Genomic DNA, 20468 nt, shown 5'->3' with positions numbered 1-20468 from the left:
TTTTTTTGTAAAAAGCATGCATATGGCAAAATTCTAAATCAGGATTTAAAATAATTTTTTGGGCATAACTCTTCATCAGATATTTTCTCGAACATTAGTTACCTGTTGATACCAAGTGTCTTCCAATAACAGTTAAAATGTGGCGCTCACCTGCACACGCAAACTTCAATCACTAGATGCCGATGTTTAAACATGTTATTGTTCTGTTACACTGTACTGATCTGTGTCGTTATTGCATTACACAGTTTGTACACTATTGTAATGGCATGCTTTTGCAGTAGCCTTCTAATGAAGATCCAGAAAGAGACATTTGTATTGCAACTAGATAATTCTCATTAGTTAGTATGTTCAGTATGGTGATGCCCAGAGCATACTCGCTGTACATTACACTTAAAGGGACTCTCCACTGCCCATATACAAAATAAATAAAAATTAATGTTTAGGAGATCAATGCCAAAGGAAAACTTGCATGCATTTAAAGGACCACTATAGGCACCAACACCACTTCAGCTCAATGAAGTGGTCCTCTAGTTTTAACCCTGCAGCTGAAAACACTGAGAGTTAATCCAGCCTCCAGTGGTTGTCTCACTGACAGCCGCTAGAGGCACTTCTGCGATTCTCACTGTGAAAATCACAGTGAGAAGATGCTGGACGTCCATAGGAAAACATTCAGTAATGCTTTCCTATGGGCGGTTTGAATGCGCGTGCGGCTCTTGCCTTGCATGCGCATTTGGCGCTGACGTTGGCAGGAGGAGGAGAGGTCACCAGCACTGATGGAGCCCGGCGGTGGAGAAAGTTAAGTGGCTGAAGGGGTTTTAACCCATTCATCCCAGCAGGAGTGGGGCCCTGAGGGTGGGGGGGACCTAATGACCCTATAGTGCCAGGAAAACTAGTTTGTTTTCCTGGCACTATAGTGGTCCAAGGACACATGACGTGTGACATGTCATGATTCCCTTCTATTCCAGAAGTTTGGCCCTTAAGGGGTTAAATTGACATCTCTGCATAACAAGCACATGTGCACATGCGTGTGTGTGTGTGTGTGTGTAGAACCACTGGAAGGTGTACCCACTTTTTGTTTAATTTAAAAAATATTTTTCAAAATAAAAGGTTTGTTTTACAGGGATGATAAAAATATAAAAAAAAATTAAAAAATATTTTTTAAACTGTTTTTCTGTACAAGTGCATGGAATAGCCTTCCAGCTGAAGTGGTAGAGGTTAACACAGTAAAGGAGTTTAAGCATGCGTGGGATAGGCATAAGGCTATCCTAACTATAAGATAAGGCCAGGGACTAATGAAAGTATTTAGAAAATTGAACAGACTAGATGGGCCGAATGGTTCTAATCTGCCGTCACATTCTATGTTTCTATGTTGAAGATCAATTTTCCTCTTTTTTTATTAGCTATATTAAAATTCTAGCATGATTGGATCAGTCTCTCAATGTGGAAAGAAAGAAAACCTATATATTGAAACACTCATTTGTAACCATTTGACTGTTTGTGTCAGTTTGATTATTATGCAGTTTTTATCCCCAATTAAAACTTTTTTTATATTTGCTAAATGAACAGTGACTTTTTCCTTAATGTCCATCTAGGGACACTAAAGATGCTGTATACATAATCACCATTAGGTGACAGCAAAAAGCTTTGCAATGCCTCTCTTCCTAATAGACCTTTCTGTTTTCACAGAGACTTCACCACCAGTGTTCATGGTATTCAGATTGATAAAACAAAGCCTTTGTGGCACAACTACTTTCTATGTGGACTTAAAGGAATTCAGGTAAATATTCCACACCAAGCATCTTGTATTCTGATTAAATGTTCCTTAAAATGTTAATTTAATCTTTGGTGGTGTTAAAGGTCAAAGGGTTACTTTTACGCAAAGTGGTTTGTGGTGCATCTCACTTGGGGTCTTGACACTGAAAGGAGCTCAGTAAGTGGCCGAAGCACCTGGCAGTAGAAATATCTTTTAGTATTTTAGGCTTTTTCTTTCTTTTTTTTATCACTGAATAAAAACCAATAGTCTGTAACATAGTGACAGATATGAGTTGAAAGAGTTAATAGGAATTATGCAAACCGTCGTGTTTTAATAACTGCCAGACCTTATTCTGGACCATCTACAAAAGCTTCACATCTGTGACATGAAGGTCCTCGTGTGGACATATATTAAAACCAATTGTTAACCAATGTTCTATGATTAAACAACACAAAAATGACATCATGCATAATAAGAAACTACTTTCGACTGATTAAACTGCACAAAACAGCACGAGGAAAAACAATTGCGATTTAGTCTTCATGCAACCAAGAAGTCGTATTTATGAGTTTTACTCTGTGTGTTTTTAACCCTTTCCATCTTAGTTAAAGGCATTTTATCTCTGGCTGAATCCATTCATTTGAGTAAAAATGATATCGGCAGGAGCAATGAGAAAGCTAAGTAACTATGGTCCCACATGAAGATTTTCAAAATATACATTGTGGAAGTAGTTTATCAAGCAGTAAATATGGAAAGCAACAACAAACAATAAAACAACAAGCAAATCAGTTTTATGAAGAATGGATAAATATGTAACTTAAACAGATGATTTCCACTTTTTGGAGCAAGATAAAGTAGTGCCAGTTTGGACAAAGCAAATCATATTACTTTGAAAATGATAATTACATAGATTATTTTAAATTAATCAGATTATTTGTATCGTTGTTGGAATACATTGCAGAATTGTCAGTCAAAATAGTCTAAAAACATTTTCTTGTGTACGTTTTTGTACAATAAACATCTAAAAAATTAACATCTGTACAAAAAAGATGGTTTGCATCTTTCTCAAAAGGGAACAAATGTTCTCAGTGAGCAGTTCAGAGGTTTTGCTAGGAAGTATTTAAACTAGGAGGGGGGACACAAAAGGGTGATAAAACATCAATTCAATTGCCCCCCCAAAACAAAAACAGAAAGTAACTGTAAAAAATGTGTTAAAAAATGATAAGCTTAGGGTCATGTCTACAAATGCTCGCAGTTTAGGGAAGAAGATCCATGAACTTGTGGCAATAATGGCAACTGAGAATGTAGATTTAGTTGCTGTTACTGAGACATGGTATAATGAGAAAAATGACTGGGACATAGCAATACCAGGGTACTCTTTATATAGAAAAGACAGGGAAGGCAGGGGAGGGGAGGGGTGGTCCTGTATGTGAAGGATAGCATAAAATCTAGCCTAATAAAAGTTAGTGAGGCGAACATAGAGTCCGTTTGGGTTACGTTAGAATTTGGAGATCACACAGTAACTCGTGTATGTGTGATTTACAGGAAGTATTACTTTACCGAGAGTGTAGTGGATGCATGGAATAGCCTTCCAGCTTGAAGTGGTAGAGGTTAACACAGTGAGGGAGTTTAAGCATGCGTGGGATAGGCATAAGGCTATCCTAGACTTAAGATAAGGCCAGGGACTAATTAAAAGTATTTTGAAATATTGGGCAGACTAGATGGGCCAAATGGTTCTTATCTGCCGTCACATTCTATGTTTCTAAAAAGCTTTTTTTTTTTTTTTCATATTTACTTTCTTTTAGACTACATATTTTCGTGTCTTTTATGAAATACTTTTCGTGCTTTTACGAAAATACAATCGATCTGCAATAAAGTCTTTTATCTTACTACTCTTATTACAATCTCATTGCAAAAAAGAAAAGACAATTTTCACTTATTACAATATACGTACTGCATTCAGAAAAAAAGGAGATGAGATAAAATACATCCTGAAATTATGTTTCAGATCAGATGTAAAGCAAACAGAGAACAAAATTGGAATAAAGATGATAGAATATCGACGAGAAGCAATACCCACCTGCTACAACCATAATTGCAGCCCTTCCACAATGTTGTAACATTCAGTAGGTGAGATTTGTAACTGATGGAATGATTTTGCAATTCTTTGCAAAAGTTCTAAAAGTGGAACATTCCATTGGTTTCCATGGTGATCAGTCCTATATTAAAGGTCTGCTCTTCGATTGTTTTTTATTTAAAACAACATTTTTATTTTGAAAGAACTAAGGTTGATTTGTGAAGAGACTTTATTGGGGAAATGGCACAATCACATCGGAATGCAATTCAGTATTTCTACTGATCACTTCACCATTATAACTTTCCTGCAGAATTGCTCTTTGTACGTAGCCCCAAATTTTATTCCGAATGTGTAATTGAATACCAGACGGAGAGTGGGCAGGAATATCCTGTAGTGTACAACCATATTTCACAATTCAGTAAATAGCAATGTATAGTGTCTCACTAGCCCACTAGCCAATTTGGGGAGATATAGGGTTATGTTTAAAGAGCATTTGTAGAGCCATTTTATAAAGGTGAAGTAATCACTATGTAAATGCACTTCATGATAGAGCACACGTTCATATAAAGCTGCCTTCCCTGAATATTTGATATAGAATGTATTATAACAGAACAAAATGCTGTGTATATTGGAAGTGAATGACACCACTACAGAACATGTCTTTAACCCATTTACCATCATAATGTTCTTGTTTAACTTTATTTGAAACCTGGACTAGAAAGCTACTTTATCACCGTATGATGAAACAGTCTTTCTGTGTATAAAGTGCTAATCCGTTAGTGGACAAGTGCCCAAATTCTACACAAATAGCGGGGCCTATCCTGACATGGGTGTGTTGACTTGTAAGTGAAAGAAAATGTGCCAAACATATGAGTAGTAAAGCATCTACTCAATTTAGATATAGTATAAGAGGAACATATACAAAGAGGATGTTTTCACAGATGTCAAAGGATGAATGAAAGTAAAATAGTGGAAATTAAACTCACAGTCCGTTTAGTGTTAGTGAGTATAGGTAGGACAATTCACGCATACTGATTTACTGATTTATCACATGGTATATCACTTTGATGAATACTGTCTATGAGTGTGTGTGTGTGTGTATGTATGTGTGTGTGCATGTGTGTGCATGTGTGTAGGCATGAGCATAGAGTTTTGGGAGTGGTTTACTGGTCTTTAAAAGATTTTTCCTCATGTCTTGTTGGTTGCCAATTCAACTAATGCTTTCTGCCAATAAGCTGGCCCTGTAAGCAGGACCTTTCGGTTCTCTTAGAGGCTGAGAGAACTTTTTGAAGCAGAGGATGGCTCCATGACACTCTTGGCAGCATAACTGCTACACTGAGCTCTAGTGGTTATGTTGCTTACTGTGTCCTTTTAGTGATTTAAATAAAGTTTACTGTATTGCGATATTATGTTTGTAAATGGAGGTAATCATATTTCTTTTTTATTTTTTTGTTTTAATTAGAACGCTAATAGATGATGTTTCATTTTTTTTTTAATTGTAGTCTGAATTTGAATGAAAGCTGCGTTTGAATTAATAAGCATCCATTCTTAAAATACCATATGCTGCAAAGATTCCTTAGTCATGTTAGTCACTTGTTGATTCTTGTTATAAACAAGCATTTTTCTAGAGTCAATAGCATTCCAGGTTATGTCAAGGGGATATTACACAGTTTGGGGGGGTTGGATTCTCAGAAATATTTTGTGACTCATACTTAATAACAAAGTTGTGATGTTTGGTAAAGTCAATAACTTAACAAAGTGCCTTGGTTTCCATATTCATTTATATTTGAAACCCCCATCTCCTTCCAAAAGGGTAAATTGATCTGGAGTTAGGAATGTGACCTTTTCACAACATTTCTTTTACGATGGATCTTCTCTGAGAAAGGAGAAGTCCATTGGCACAGAACGCAGAGTCTTTCAAGTGTTCTGGAAAAGGAGGGAAAGTGAAGTGGTTTGAAGAACCGTGGGCATCTGTAAATGTGAAAATCAGCCAGAGAATTAAGGTCCAATGTGACCATTTGCCAGTCCGTTGCCAAGAAATAGAGCAGCTCTATAGTTAGACATGACAAACACTGTTGTTTAAAAATACCGAATACCATCATCTGTAACAGTGCATTTCATATCAGGGATATTCTAGGGATAGTCAGATTCATGCAGTATAGGCTTTTCCCTCTAGTTCTCCTTGTTTTTATTTATGTACAGGTATTTACTTATGTTTATTAACCTTAAATGTCTTTTTGTTATACATAAGAAAAAGTAGGTTGCACTTTTTGTCATGGAATTTATGGAGTGCTTCTGCAGCATGCTTTGCAAGGTCCTGCAGTCTGGGGCCAGGCCGACCAGGCAGACCCCTTCTGTCCCTCAGTGAGTGGGGGCCTATTATGGGCGTTACCATTGATGTAAGTCACGTCACTAGCAATGCACCCACTTACCCACCTGTCCCTTTTGCTGTAGTGGTTATTTTGCTTATAGTCCTCTTTTAAACCAAATATATGGGTTTTTTTTTAGTCTAGAATTGAACGGAGGAGATGAACATTTATAAAGGTTACCGGTTTCTTTTATGTAGACCGTGACAATTAGAAAAACATTGATATGGATGGTTACAGAATTTAGTTTGGATCTAATTGTCACCAGTACCACAAATTCTGTTTTTGTCTGAAATGCTAAAGCATCCCTTTATTAATTAGGGCACTTTTATGGGCTTTAAATCTACCTTACAGGAAAAATGTAGCTATATTTCTGTAAGTTTGTGTTATTTTAATGACAGATTTCCTTCGTAGAAGATTCAACATTTAAAAAACGTTGGCAGACAATTGCTTGAACACTGTCCTAACAATCTGCACTGTAGAAAAAAGTATTTGTTAATGTATTTTTTCTTGAAAACATTAATTGGTATACATAAATGTCATTCAAAAATAAATGTCATTGTTTGTCATTTAAGCCATGTGGATACGTTTTTAGACAAATGCCTTATGCAAGTTGTATTGCCTGTTTTATGTATTTATTTTTACATTTGTTCTTCAAGCATTTTTTTTTTACAAGTAATCAAACTGGTTATATTAATGCTAGTACTTTAGTTTTGTGGATCTAGAAAGTTTATTCCAAAAACACATGATTTTAGTTATCTTCTAGTTCTCTCTATTGTGAACTTAAAGGGACACTATAGTCACCAAAACAACTGTAGCTTATTGAAACAGTTTTGGTGTATAAATCATTTGCCTGCAGTGTCACTGCTCAATTATCTGCCATTTAGGAGTTAAATCACTTTGTTTACGCACCTTAGTCACACCTCCCTGCATGTGACTTGCACAGCCTTCCTAAACACTTCCTGTAAAGAGTGGGCTAATGTTTATACTTCCTTCTTTGTAAATGCTTTAAAAAACAGGTTATAAGAACTTTTAAAATAAGTTACATCTAACTGAAAGTGAAACCATTTTTTTTTTCATGCACGGTGTGCGAGTCACAGCCAGGGCAGGTGTGGCTAGGGCTGCATGGACAAACAAAAAGGATTTAACTCCTAAATTGCAGAGAATTGAGCAGTGAGACTGCAGGATCATGATCTATACACTAAAACTGCTTCATTAAGATAAAGTTGTTTTGGTGACTACAGTGACCCTTTAAGTGTACCATTAATATTTAACTAATATTTGATTTGTGAACTGGAAATGTATACTTTCCTATACTATCTAATTCTTCTTTCTACATTCTGTTACATACAGGGTTATCCACTAAAGTGAGAAGTCAAAGTCCCTTTCAAATGTAAGGCCAAAATAGTCGAACTGAAAACAGAATTGACTTGAAGAAAATATTTAATTTTTGTATTTTTTTTATTTTGCTATTCTGCCAACATGTAGACATTATTTGTAAATTAATTTTCAATTCCTATTAATTCTCACTTTAGTGAACAAGCCGGATAGTAGTATTCCTACCACACTTTCTTTCATTAAAACCTACTCTTTATAACAACATATTCTAAATCTCGAGATGGTTTTATTGCCTGAATTTATAATCAAACTTATAAACAATTTTCTTTTTCATGTTTATTTCCAATAATGATTTTTATTGTTCTTAAAAAAAATAAAAATAAATTACCAATAGAAAATGAAAGTAAACCACATATCTATTGTTTTTTTCTTTCTAATAAATGGTTTTCTTTTTTTTTTCTTTTTAACTTTATTAAATTGTCTAAATGTATGTTTTGAACAGTCATTGCAACTAGGGCATTACAAATGGTATTGGATCTTTCAAACTCAAATTTTAAAACCTCTGTGCTCTTTGATTTGGCGTCTAAACTTAACCTTTGATATATCGCCATAAACCAGACTAAAAGACGCAGAGGCAGCGGGATTGCCTGTTTAACACAAACAGAGTTTAAGGGGATCAGCTGTTGTATATTGGATACTGCAGTTTTAAGATAACACACACTGAACAGAGCAGGTGGGGTATATCCCAAAGTGTTCCAGATATCGTGGATAGCGTAGCTACACTCCCTAGCCAAGACTCAGCATTAATATAAGCTGTAACATTAGACTACTCTCTGAAAATAGGACAGAACTTCAAATAGCATTCTAGCAAAGGATGCAAAATATAGAAGTAAACTGTCTCTAGTATACACCCACCAACTTAGTGATGCAACTTAACATGCACAAGGAACAGAGAAAGTATGCTGTTGGGTATCCCCCTAAAAGTATAAAAAATATTATCACATCAGAGTTCGTATATCTTCCCTATAATTATGAGGATGCATGGTTTGCATCAATTATGTTATGTAATAATAATGCCTATTGTTTGATTGATAGATAAAACAGCATATTGCAGTATGTGTTTAAGAATCCATATATTAGTAAAATGTATGGTATTTAAAAATGAACTGTGTTCTGACATTTTTCCATATTTGCTATTTTGTATCATCTTTGCAAGTATATTATCAAGTCACAACAGGTTTTTTAATGATTAAAAGAAAACTAATATTAGATTTGTAATTGAGAAATGCATACCTTGCTATATTAAACATTTTTTTATGCCTTTTTTCTACATATCGTTACATACAGGGTTAATATCACAGAATGCATTTCTATGGAATTATACACATCTAGAAAGTCAACATTTTTCACTTTTAATTATAGAATGTGGACTATAACTCATGAAAAGACTAAAAACAACCTTCTACCGTCTATTTCCTACTGATTACCATTTAAATGTCTAATATTAAAGTTAAGACGTAGGTTTGGGTTAATATGAGATTAGAATAGTCTTGCATTAACACTGTGAAGATTGTAAAATTAAAATTAATGCTTTAAAAATACAGAGAAAGAGGGGGCTATTTGATATGAAGGCTGCACCGTGGCGCTATATGGGGATATCCCATTCTCAGCATTGGCAGAGAACAGAAAGTTGGCGCCAATCACTAGGAAATTAAGGGGCTACTCTGTAAATTATAGATGGAGTGGGGAGGGATCACTCCTAGTTACAAATGGAGATGGAACCTTTACTCTGACCTCCTCTGATGACTCAGAGCCATTCCTGAAGAGCCTAGGCCTTCCGGCGTTTTTACATGCAGAGACTTCCACTGGGGTGCAAAGAAGGGATTGCTCCAGAGTCAATAGCATACTAGTACATAAACTCGGGGGACTGCCCATAGTCAAGGGACTTCAGAGTCTTTCTACTCTTGAACTGTCTGTCCAGCACTTGATGCTACCCAGCTCTTTCCACATACGAGCTATACTAGGCCACTTCACTAGTCTGATCAGTGGTAGACTGCCCAACATAATTCATTTTAAGTTTTTTTTTTTTTTTGGTTACTGGAAACAATGAGCACACAGTTTACAACTCAAAATATAAATTGGGTAAAAAATAAAATAAAAAAAATAATACAGAAAAAGATAGTTTCACTTTGAAATGTGTATCAGTAGTGGTTCTTCTTACAGCTTTGTCCTTTGTCATTTGAAGCCAATATGAAAAGTAAACCCATTGTTGTTGTTTTTTTAATACACATATTAAAATTCAGTATTGATGTATTTGTTAAATATGAGAAGATGATTTTTTTTCTTCCCCATGTGTAAGCTAAATAGCCAGTCTTACAAATAGCAGTACTTTGCCCAAACTAATGCTCAGAATCTCAGAATCTCAGTGGCATATTACATTGTTTCTAAATGTGTAAATTACTCAATGGAGTGAAAGCATGGTTAGAAACAATTATATAACCTATAAATAATTTGCTGATTCGGACCTGCGTGTCCACGAATGTCGCATCGTATGCTTACCTTTAAGTCAAATAAAAATCTTATTCATTAAAAAAACAAACAAAAAAACCCTCAATTATATAACATTACATTTGCTACTATTGCTTCTATACAAGTTTTACAAATTTTGAGTAATACATTTTGAAATCACGTTTTGTTGTTGTTTTTTTTTAAGGATAATTTCAACCTTAGCAGTCCAACAGGGATGGATTGCCTACTAGATGGAACTATTCCTCCAAGTTCTGGATTATCAAGCTCCAGTGCCTTAGTATGCTGTGCTGGGCTTGTCACACTAATCGCTAATGGACTGACACTTTCTAAGGTAATTTACCAGATGCTGTCCTTGCTAAATGTGTGTAAAATGAAAGTTCCATATTCAGATAATTACATGCAATGGCAACTTGACATTTGTGGCCCATTCAAAAGTAAACCAATGAATCAGCCACTGAAAGAATGCTTATGGGACATTTACCATCATCATGTGTTGGCTCCCTGGATCCCTATAGTCACCAAAACAACTTTATCTTAATGAAGCAGTTTTGGACCATAGGTTATGCCCCTGCAGTCTCACTGCTCAATTCTCTGCCATTTAGGAGTTAATATCACTTTGTTTAAGCAGCCCTAGTCACACCTCCATGCATGTGACTTACAAAGCCTCCCTAAACACTTCATGTGCAGAATCATCTAATGTTTACACTTCCTTTTTGGCACAATTAGTTTAATTTAGAATTTCTTATCTCCTGCACTGTTAATAGATTGCTAGACCTTGCAGAAACCTCCTGTATGTAATGAAATTTCAAATTATAGAGCAGGAGATGAAAATGTTTAAAGTAAGTTACAACTGATTGAAAATGCAGGCTGTCAGTCACAGCCAGGAGAGGTGTGGCTAGGGCTGCATAAACAGAAACAAAAGCGATTAAACTATTAAATGGCAATGAAGTGAACAGTGAAACTATTAAATGGCAATGAAGTGAACAGTGAAACGTCAGGGGTATGATCTATACACAAAAACTGCTTCATTAAGCTAAAGTTATTTTGGTGACTATAGTGTCCCTTTATGCCTTGCACATCAAACAGACACAATATAACATGTAATAGAAAATCAGATCAATTAGAAAACACTATAGTAAAACATAAATATAGAAATACCTAAAAAAAAAATAACAATGAAATTGCCATAATCAAATACATTTATTTAACAATATTAAAATTACAATATGTTTAAAAAACAATTTCCATAGAAGGCTGCCTATTTCATCATAGTACTCAATACGAAATTAAATAATATCAAATCATATCGTGGCGGAATGACAAAATATGATCTTTAATCGCAAAAGACAGTTACATTTAACGTGATAGCAGTCTGGATTAGGTGATCGTTACCACAAATATCAGAATAAAAGTGTCATAATAAGCAATGATTAAAGTACAGCTAGTTAAAATATATCAATAATCAATGCTTTATTTGACACATTTTCCATCGTAATTCATTCCATTATTTTTGCTATTTCTTAAAATGTAGTGCGATCAGTAAGATTGTTATAAAATTTGCAAAATATAAGAAAGGACACAAACGTTATACTATTATTTTACAAATGCTGTTATTTTATTGGTATTTTCTTGCCACATAATGAATTTTACATAATTATTTATTTCTTGGGACATGTTATTGAATTACAGAGGGTTAAAAGGTATTTTGTGATGAGTTTTTTTTTTCTATACATCGTTTACATATTTAATGCTTAATGGATGAACCTTTTTATTTCTGAAAACCAAAGTGATTTGCAAAACACACTTTTTAATAGTTAAATTATATTGGTTCCATTTACTAAGCAAAGAAAAAAAAAACAACGTGTAGTATAGTAATACTAAAATAATATCAGAGTATTTATCCTAGAAGGGGGAACATTTAGCTTTCATTAGTTTTTAAGTATTACCTGGGATACTGATAATATTAACCAACTTAATAGTGCCCAAGTTCAATTTGTGAAAATGTATCTGCATATGATATTTAGTACAATGTTTTATCTTTGTGTTTTGCTGAACAGTTTGCCCACAGTTATCTTAAGCCACATTTTGAACAGAACCACGTGTTAAATGTCATCATTTGTTGAGTTAAGGAACAGTCTTAAATCAATTGATAATGAAGATGATGCAGAGGTTAAAATAAATGTGGGAAGTGAATAGAGGTCATTTGTTAACATAAACTTGTGTAAACATTTGATAAGAATAAAATAGACAAACTTGCAGTGAAAGTGCAGACACTAGACCTTACACAATATCTCTTATTTGTACATTCATAAACTTTTTGCTCCTTATTTATCCAGAGGGTAACAGTAGAAAGGTTTGTTCTGTTTTCAACAATTACTGTAATATAATTTCATGCAAATCCGTAACCTTTTTTCCATCAGTAATCTGTAGAGTACAATAATTTTTTCTTTATAAGAAGAAGAAATCAGCTAGATAAACATGAGCTGTATAGTTTGCATGATTAATCATTTGCTTGAGGTGTCTTCTTAACCCCTTAAGGACCAAACTTCTGGAATAAAAGGGAATCATGACATGTCACACATGTCATGTGTCCTTAAGGGGTTAAAGCACATCTTAGACTCCTTCAGGCTTTTTGCTGCAAACACTGTCTTTTCAGAGAAGATGCAGTGTTTACATTGCAGCCTAGTGATAACCCAATGTACAGCGCTACGGAATGTGATGGCGCTATATAAATAATACAATAATAATAATAACTCCACAGGCTACTCCTCAGACTGCTTCTAGAGGTGCTTCCTTGGGCAGTGCTGCAGAGTAAGCAGCACTGCCATTCAGTGTCTCCGCCCTCTGCATGCAGACACTGAACTTTCCTCATAGAGATGCATTGATTCAATAAATCTCTATGAGGAGATGCTGATTGACCAGGGCTGTGTTTGACTTGTGCTGGCTCTTCCCCTGATCTGCCTCTTTGACAGTCTCAGCCAATCCTATGAGAAAGCATTGTGATTGGCTCAGACCACCACTTCTAACGATGTCAGTAGACAGAGGTAGTTCAGGGTCCGAGCCAGCAGCTACAGACTTGAATACAAGTAAGATTTTAATATATTTAGGGAGGCAAGAGGAAGCCAGGGGGGTAGATGGTGGTTTTAACACTATAGAGTCAGGCATACATGTTTGTGTTCCTGACCCTATAGTGCTCCTTTAACTTACATAGTAACTACAAAATAATAAAGAGATTTTATATAGTATCTCTGTATTGCTCAATATTTAATAAACCGACAAACACTGTGTTTTGTGAAACAAAATCTCAGAGAATTGAGCAGTGAGAATGCATGATCTATACAGCAAAACTGCTTCATTAGGTAGTTTTGGTGGCTATAGTGTCCCTTTAATTTTGGTCATCCAGCTGTTTAGTAGCTAGCTCCATACTTTACTCTTGTGTGGGAATGCCATATTTAGGGATACCACATTAGGGAGATGTTTAATAAACACCTGAAATACCAAATTAAGTAAAAACCTTTTCTAAATTGAGATCTTTCAACTTTTTAGTAGATAACTTTCTAAAATTGGTACTCTTATGTGGTATTGCCTTAATTAAGGGTACCAAAATAAGTGTTGCTTAGTAGATAGCACTGTTATTTGGTATCCTGAAAAATGTCAATCCCACATAAGGATACCAATTTTGGGAGCCATCTACTAAATAGATGAAAGATCAAAATGTAGAAAACCCTTTTATTAATTTTAGCCTTTTAACTGTGTAGCAGGTAGCTCCCTTATTTGCCTTATTTGGGCAAATGATGTAGGATTGCAAATGTTGAAAAATACCTGTCATCAATGTGGCTCTCACTTGCTGAACAGAGTGCGTACTCCAAGTACATGTGTTAACGATTTGAAAAGAGGAATGGTGGATTTACACGTCACAAGCTGCAAAACATATTTGTATTCTTTTTTTAATTTTTATATATTTTTTTTATTTAATCAAGGCTAAAAAGAAGAAAAATACAGTGTGAATATGAGACTAGAACCTGTCAAATGCATTTTGTAAAGTTGTGTTGGTGCCAATAGTGGGCCTGATGTGTCCTTTTCATCAAATAATCATGTTCAATTATCCTTTCTTTAATATTCTAATACTGATGCTCATGATGCAGACATTATTGCTGTGTGTTCACATTTGCTAATAGGAACACTTTTGCTCAGTTTTATGGTGCTTGTTGCGTGATACTGTAATGTGTTAATTCGATCCTCAATTAACCCCTTAAGGACACAACTTCTGGAATAAAAAGGGAATCATGACGGAATATTTCCGTCATCTGTCCTTAAGGGGGTTAAATGTCTGAATCCATATTATGTTAACTTCATTTGTGTTGTTTGCTTTACTTTTGCATCCTAGCACTTGATCTTAGTTCTAGTGTTGTTCAGTAAATAGATCTGCTCATCTTTTCCACTTGTGAAAGGATGTTTGCATCTTCTGTCTTTTACAACATGTAACAGTGCCCAACAGTTACCACAAAGGAGATTTATTTTAAAATGTTGTTGTGTCTCTACATAACCCTTTCATTGTTTGGGTTTCTTTGTCTACAAGAGAGTATTGCCTTTCAGGAACCTTGTTTCAATGCAGGCAATCTGAGCATCAAAGGACAACTTTAAATGCACATTTCCTGTAAACATATAAGATAGAAAAAAAAAAAAAAGAATTGTAGCTCATTTATTTTCTCTAGGAGCAATTTACTTACATAAACAATTATTTTGCGGGAAGAAATTCAGTTGCATAAAAAACATAATTCTATCAGCCATTTCCGTAAATGTCAACATTCGTACCTCCTTGGTATCTTTTTCTCAGTCCCTCATTCCCCTGTCCGTCTTTCCTCCCATGATAACCCTCTTTCCGATCATGGTGGGACTCTCCTCCACCAGCTCAGAATGTGTAGTGTGTATGAGGTCTCTACCTCACCTCCAGCTATGTATCCGAGAACAAATCCCCCTCTTAGCAATTTTTGGATAAATTAAAATTGTATCTTGCATTGCATCATTTCCTTATAACATCCATGTATTTACCCCTCAAAATTCTCCTGTCTAAGGGTGTTTGGAATAGTACATTTTCTGCTACTTGGATTTCTTTTATATCCAACGCACCACACCTCATGTAAATCATAGATCTTTGTAGATGTCCACGATCAGTTCTCTCTTAGGATAAAATGTCTATTATTTCCATCATTTTATTGTTTAGGTCGTTATGTTCTGCAGTCCTGGTCGTGTGAATTACCCCACCCAAGGAAATGAAATTGAATGCTTGTGATTTGTCTTTATGACAGAATTGCTACAACAAAGTCCACAGGGTAAATGAGCCCCAAACTGTGTGAAACTTGAACTTGTAAATATCCTCAACCATGTTATGTATTCTTTATGTTGTACGAAAACATAATGGCTTTATGAAGTATTGCATTTCATTTTGCCTCTTTGAACTGATTGAGACCTTGGTGGTTTGCTATGTAAGGATGTGCCCGCAGGGTATGTGTATGCAACATACTATGGGATGTTTCTGTGACAAACCCATTCTTAAAAAACTTAAAAACTAAAAAACTAGATTTTTATTGTAATAATTAGTTGCTGCTTAGCATGCTACCCTAGCAGTAAATCTGCTTTGATTGCCAATCAAATCAATGTCTACTTTGAATTCAGTTTTTTGAACAAAATATGAATGCAATTTAAATAGTAATGTGAGTAATAGTTCAAGGTTGACCGTACAGTCCTAAGTGTTTACAGTCAATAGTGCAATGCCTTATGGGTAATCATAATGCATATCAGCAATTGCAGTGGATGTAACATTTTTCTTTTATTCATTGAACTAGGTATAATAGATACTATGTATATTTTTCCAGCTTGGCTATTTTGTCTTTTAAATTGCAAGTTCCTTGTTAATTCTACATACTTCCTAGTCTAGAGAATATAATTTTTAAGTATTTAAAAGTTACTCAAGTAATTGAGGGCTGGAGAGTTGAGCTGAATGAATATATGGAAATTTGAACTCGGTCAATGTAAGACTCAATTCAATGAAGAAAACTCTCTAAAACCAAGTTTTTTTTTTACCGCATTTATAAATAATACCTACAAACATCACAAAGGTAGCTAAGGCTTATCCAGCCTTCCTCTTTATGGCAAAACATACATTTACTAAACAGAATCCATCAAGAAGGCCCTAAGGAACTAATTCTGGGTAAAGCTCAGACTCTGATACATGACATAGAGTTTAATCCCTATGCACCTCTACTTCGAGCTTCTCTCAGGAAAAAAAAAAGTCTGATGCCGTTTTAAATTATTGGATCCAACAACTCCAGTCCCTCACCAGAGAAATGAGGAAAAAATATAAATACAACAAATAGTAGAAATTGTCTGGTGCACATCTCATGTAGAAGTAAAGATGACTGAATTCACTACTGCTCATAGTTCTCTTGAAGACAAACTAAAAGTTGGAACATTAATGTCTTTGATGTATGTTATTGAATAGTATAGCACAGTCACTCCCTATAAGCTCAATCAGGCATTATGGATTGATAGTAATCGTAAAGAACAACACATACCATCTAATACAGCAAAAATATACTAAAAATTAAACAAGGTACACACCACAAAAACTGGTGAAAAATAAATTACCCTTTGATGAAATAAAATGGATTGTAAGAAGATGCCTCTTATCTTCTGTGACACATATGTAGCTATACAATCTAAAAGAATTACAAAAACAAGGGGACACAAATAGTGTGATATGGTATGTCACCAAATATTATATGCTGGTCAGTATTACACTCACAGAAGTACGTTATATTCAGGCACGTAGTAAGGTATTAGTGTTAGAGTCATTCTTGACACATCTTTTTGCTTATTTCATGCATAAAGAGAAAAGGAAAAGGGGCAAAAACATAGTGTAGTATTTTCAACACGAAAAATGACTTTATTTGAGTAATACTCACAAGATAAAAGTTCCTATAAGGCACGTCAACAAACTCCTGCTGTCCGTAGAGGTTCACAGGAACAGATGTGCAGAAGTAAAAACAATAAAACAGTAAATACTATGTACAAGTACCAAAGCCCTACGCGTTTCGTCCAATATTGAACGAAACGCTTAGGGCTTTGGGATTTGGACACAGTATTTACTGTTTTATTGTTTTTATAAAGTCATTTCTGGTGTTGAAAATACTACACTATGTTTTTGTCCCTTTTCCTTTTCTCTTTATGCATGGAATAAGCGAAAAGATGTGGCAAGAAGGATGCTAACGCTAATACCTTACTACGTGCCTGAATATAACGTACTTTTGTGAGTGCAATACTTACCAGCATATAATATTTGGTGACATACAATATCACACTATTTGTGTTCCCTTGTTTTTGTAATTCTTTTAGATTGTATAGCTATATACATATCGTCTAATACATTTTCCTTTACATTGCGAACAGATTTATTACCATACCTGTGTCAGGAACATTAGGTGATCCTACACGCAGAATGCAAATACTAGTAATGTATACCGGACCTCAGGATGGCCGGATTAACACACACAAAGAATAGTTAAATAGAAAGCCGAGGTCAGGGGTACCAGAAATCAGGATCAACGATAATGCAATAGCTGAGGTTAAAGGAACACAGAAGGAGGAATAGTCAAACGAAGCCAAAGTCAAAATACAAGAATATCAATACAGAATACGCGCTCTTAGGTCAAACAAGAACCACAATAGTGGCTATAGTGGTAGCTATCTGTAGCGGTACTTACCCTCTCCAGGGGCCTCTGTTCTCGCCTCGCGCTCCTCCGGCTTTTGCACAAGCTGGGCACGGCTCATCCGACGGCAATACCAGAAAGGCGGGCAGTGACCGCGCGAGGCGGTCACGTGTCCCGCCTGATTCTAAGAGCGCGCCGCGTGTCTCGGGCACGCTCTTAAAGGGACAGTGGGAGCCGAAATATGAAACTGTCTCCCATTGGCCCCTGTCATGCCACATTCCCCATACACTCACGTTTTGGGGGCGTGCATATGACAGGGGCCAATCAAATTGAAATCTAGGGTATTTATACTCCCCTTTTCCCTTAGTACCTTGCCCTATTGTGGTTTCTGTTTCAGTTCCCTTTAGCGCTTGTTGTGTTCAGTTGTGATTCTTCGTACTTGACCTTGGCTTTGTTTCTGACTCCGTTTATCTCTTAATCCCTGTATTGTCCTGTTTGCCGGCTTACTGATTTCTGTGTACCAGACTTTGGCTAGTCCTTGTTTACGCTGTCTCTTTGTGCCCTTGACCTCGGATCATTCCTGACTCTGTATTTCTCTCCTCTACGTCGAGTCCGGCCATTCTAAGGTCCGGAAGACGTATCTCTGCTCTTTATTGTCAATTGTTGGACTAAATCTTCCGAGTTGGGGTAAACTACCGTGACACTATCCACTTGAAATTGAACACTCTCAGTAGGTAGATTTAAACAATACCATTCAGCTAAACTTTATGCACACCAAACGTTCCCCATCTTTGCTAGATCTATTTAGTAAATTTAGAATAGTGTTAGCCCAGTGGGACAAAATAAGCCACTATTTGTGTTCCTACGGTAGATATGCATTTTCTACCCTTAATATTGGCACTCCCATACTTCATTCCTACATTGAATACAAAGCCATGGTTCCAGGTATCTGTGTCTTATGTTGCACAACTTTCTAGGAATTGGAACCTACTATATTTGGGAAGCCTATGTAATGGTTACTAAACCCACATTTTCACACAGTATTCTTATTTGAAGTTGCACTCACACATATCCAAAATTTACCACATTGCATGCTTACCCATCTAGTTGTATTTCATAGCACATATATAATTACATTATTTCAGTGTGCCCCAACTTGTTAACACCTTGCATCTCCATTGTTGAAAGCACTATAACAAAAACGTGTTGTGAAAGACGAGCTACATCTAAAACTCACCCATGATCAGTGGTGCAAACATTTATTATTCATAGGGGTTTATCATACACTGTGGCACAAAATAAACTTAATACATTTCTACATAAGGACTATACTAGATCTTTCCAGACTCCTCAAATATTTTTTGACCACCTACCTTAGAAGCTGTATCCATGTTTCATGTGCGGTGGTTACAGTTACAATTGTTTTGGGTATCCAATATGTTTAAACAGTTCCTAAAGTAACATTGCTACTGTCCCCTTAACAATATTTCTAGTGTTTCCCACACCTTTTACCCGTTATGTCGGAAAATTAGCTTATCATATTATTAGCCATACGCTTGATTGATCTAACGTGGAAACCCCATGATCCCCCCATTACAAACATTATTGACATGGTGAAGGTTAGTAGGATGTGTGAATTAACCTATACTGTTAACCAAATGACCAGTCTTTTCAGAGCATGGGAACAGTGGCATGAATGGGTTTCATAGGAGGCACAACTTGGCTGAAGTAGTGTGTCTTAAATCCTGCACTTGTTCATATGGTGTTAGAACCCAAACAATCACACATAACACCCCTCACATCACCAATGTGACAGGTGTGTAAAAGGTATGCACTCAATGTTTAAGATATGCTAATTTTTCAATTAAATGATTGGTGAATTCATTTAGAGGTGAATGAATTTTAAACTAGACACATCCTTTGATTTGCTGGACCTTGAGCTAACGATTAGTAAGAATAACCATCTTAACAAAGTCATCTGCTATGTCTGTTACTCTTCCCTCTTACTTACCCTCTTCATTTATGTTTACGAAAACAACAATAAAGTTCAATAAACATTTTTTTTAAAAAATAACTAAGAATCAGGTAACTAAGAATCTGTTTATTTAAACATGTTTCTATGTTTCTAAAACATCGAGTTAGTAAAGCAAAAAGCACAACTGTATCTACAATTTGAGGGACCCCACCAAATATAAATAATGGGTAACTCAAGGTAATAATTCTCAGCTACAAATGCAAGGTGATACATTTCATGATAACTTGAACCTCCTCCTCACTTTAGCCTTTCTTGAACAGGACCAGGCACACATAGAAAGTTACACTAGCATTTAAGCAGTGCCGATGACCATTGTTTGACTTCTTAATCAGACAGAAACTAAAATCTGTTATGTCTAAAGACTGCAGAAAATCCAAACCCGAAACCGCACATGCTCAACTTTTCCTTCTTGAGATTCCTTTATTAAATGAGCTATCTAATGTTCAAATTAAACATGCTGGTATGTTGCTTATTTTGTTTAACTTAGAATAAGGGCCCGCTTAGTTAAAAAATTGCCATAAAATTTACATGTGTTAGCTTTAGGGCAGACTCCACACAGCAGCCACATTCGGCCCTCTTTATATCCAATGGTTCTCACCAAGAAGATTTGGGGACATGTGACAATCACCTTGCTCCACCAATCTGATGAGTTCTGCGTCAT

The 20468-nt window shown here is 35.6% G+C and overlaps 1 protein-coding gene across 1 annotated transcript in view; it reads left to right on the top strand.

The window, feature by feature from the left end:
• GALK2 (galactokinase 2) overlaps positions 1-20468 on the top strand; it is a 138834-nt gene that overhangs the window by 30560 nt on the left and 87806 nt on the right. Inside the window, exons 4-5 of the mRNA XM_063445684.1 lie at positions 1687-1777; positions 10248-10394. Of these exons, the coding sequence (XP_063301754.1) occupies positions 1687-1777; positions 10248-10394 (238 nt within the window). The remainder of the gene's footprint in view (positions 1-1686; positions 1778-10247; positions 10395-20468) is intronic.

Source organism: Pelobates fuscus, chromosome 3, assembly GCF_036172605.1.
Source record: "Pelobates fuscus isolate aPelFus1 chromosome 3, aPelFus1.pri, whole genome shotgun sequence".
Taxonomy (NCBI): domain Eukaryota; kingdom Metazoa; phylum Chordata; class Amphibia; order Anura; family Pelobatidae; genus Pelobates; species Pelobates fuscus.
Note: the sequence above shows the minus strand (reverse complement) of the source record. Positions and strands in the feature narration are given on the sequence as shown.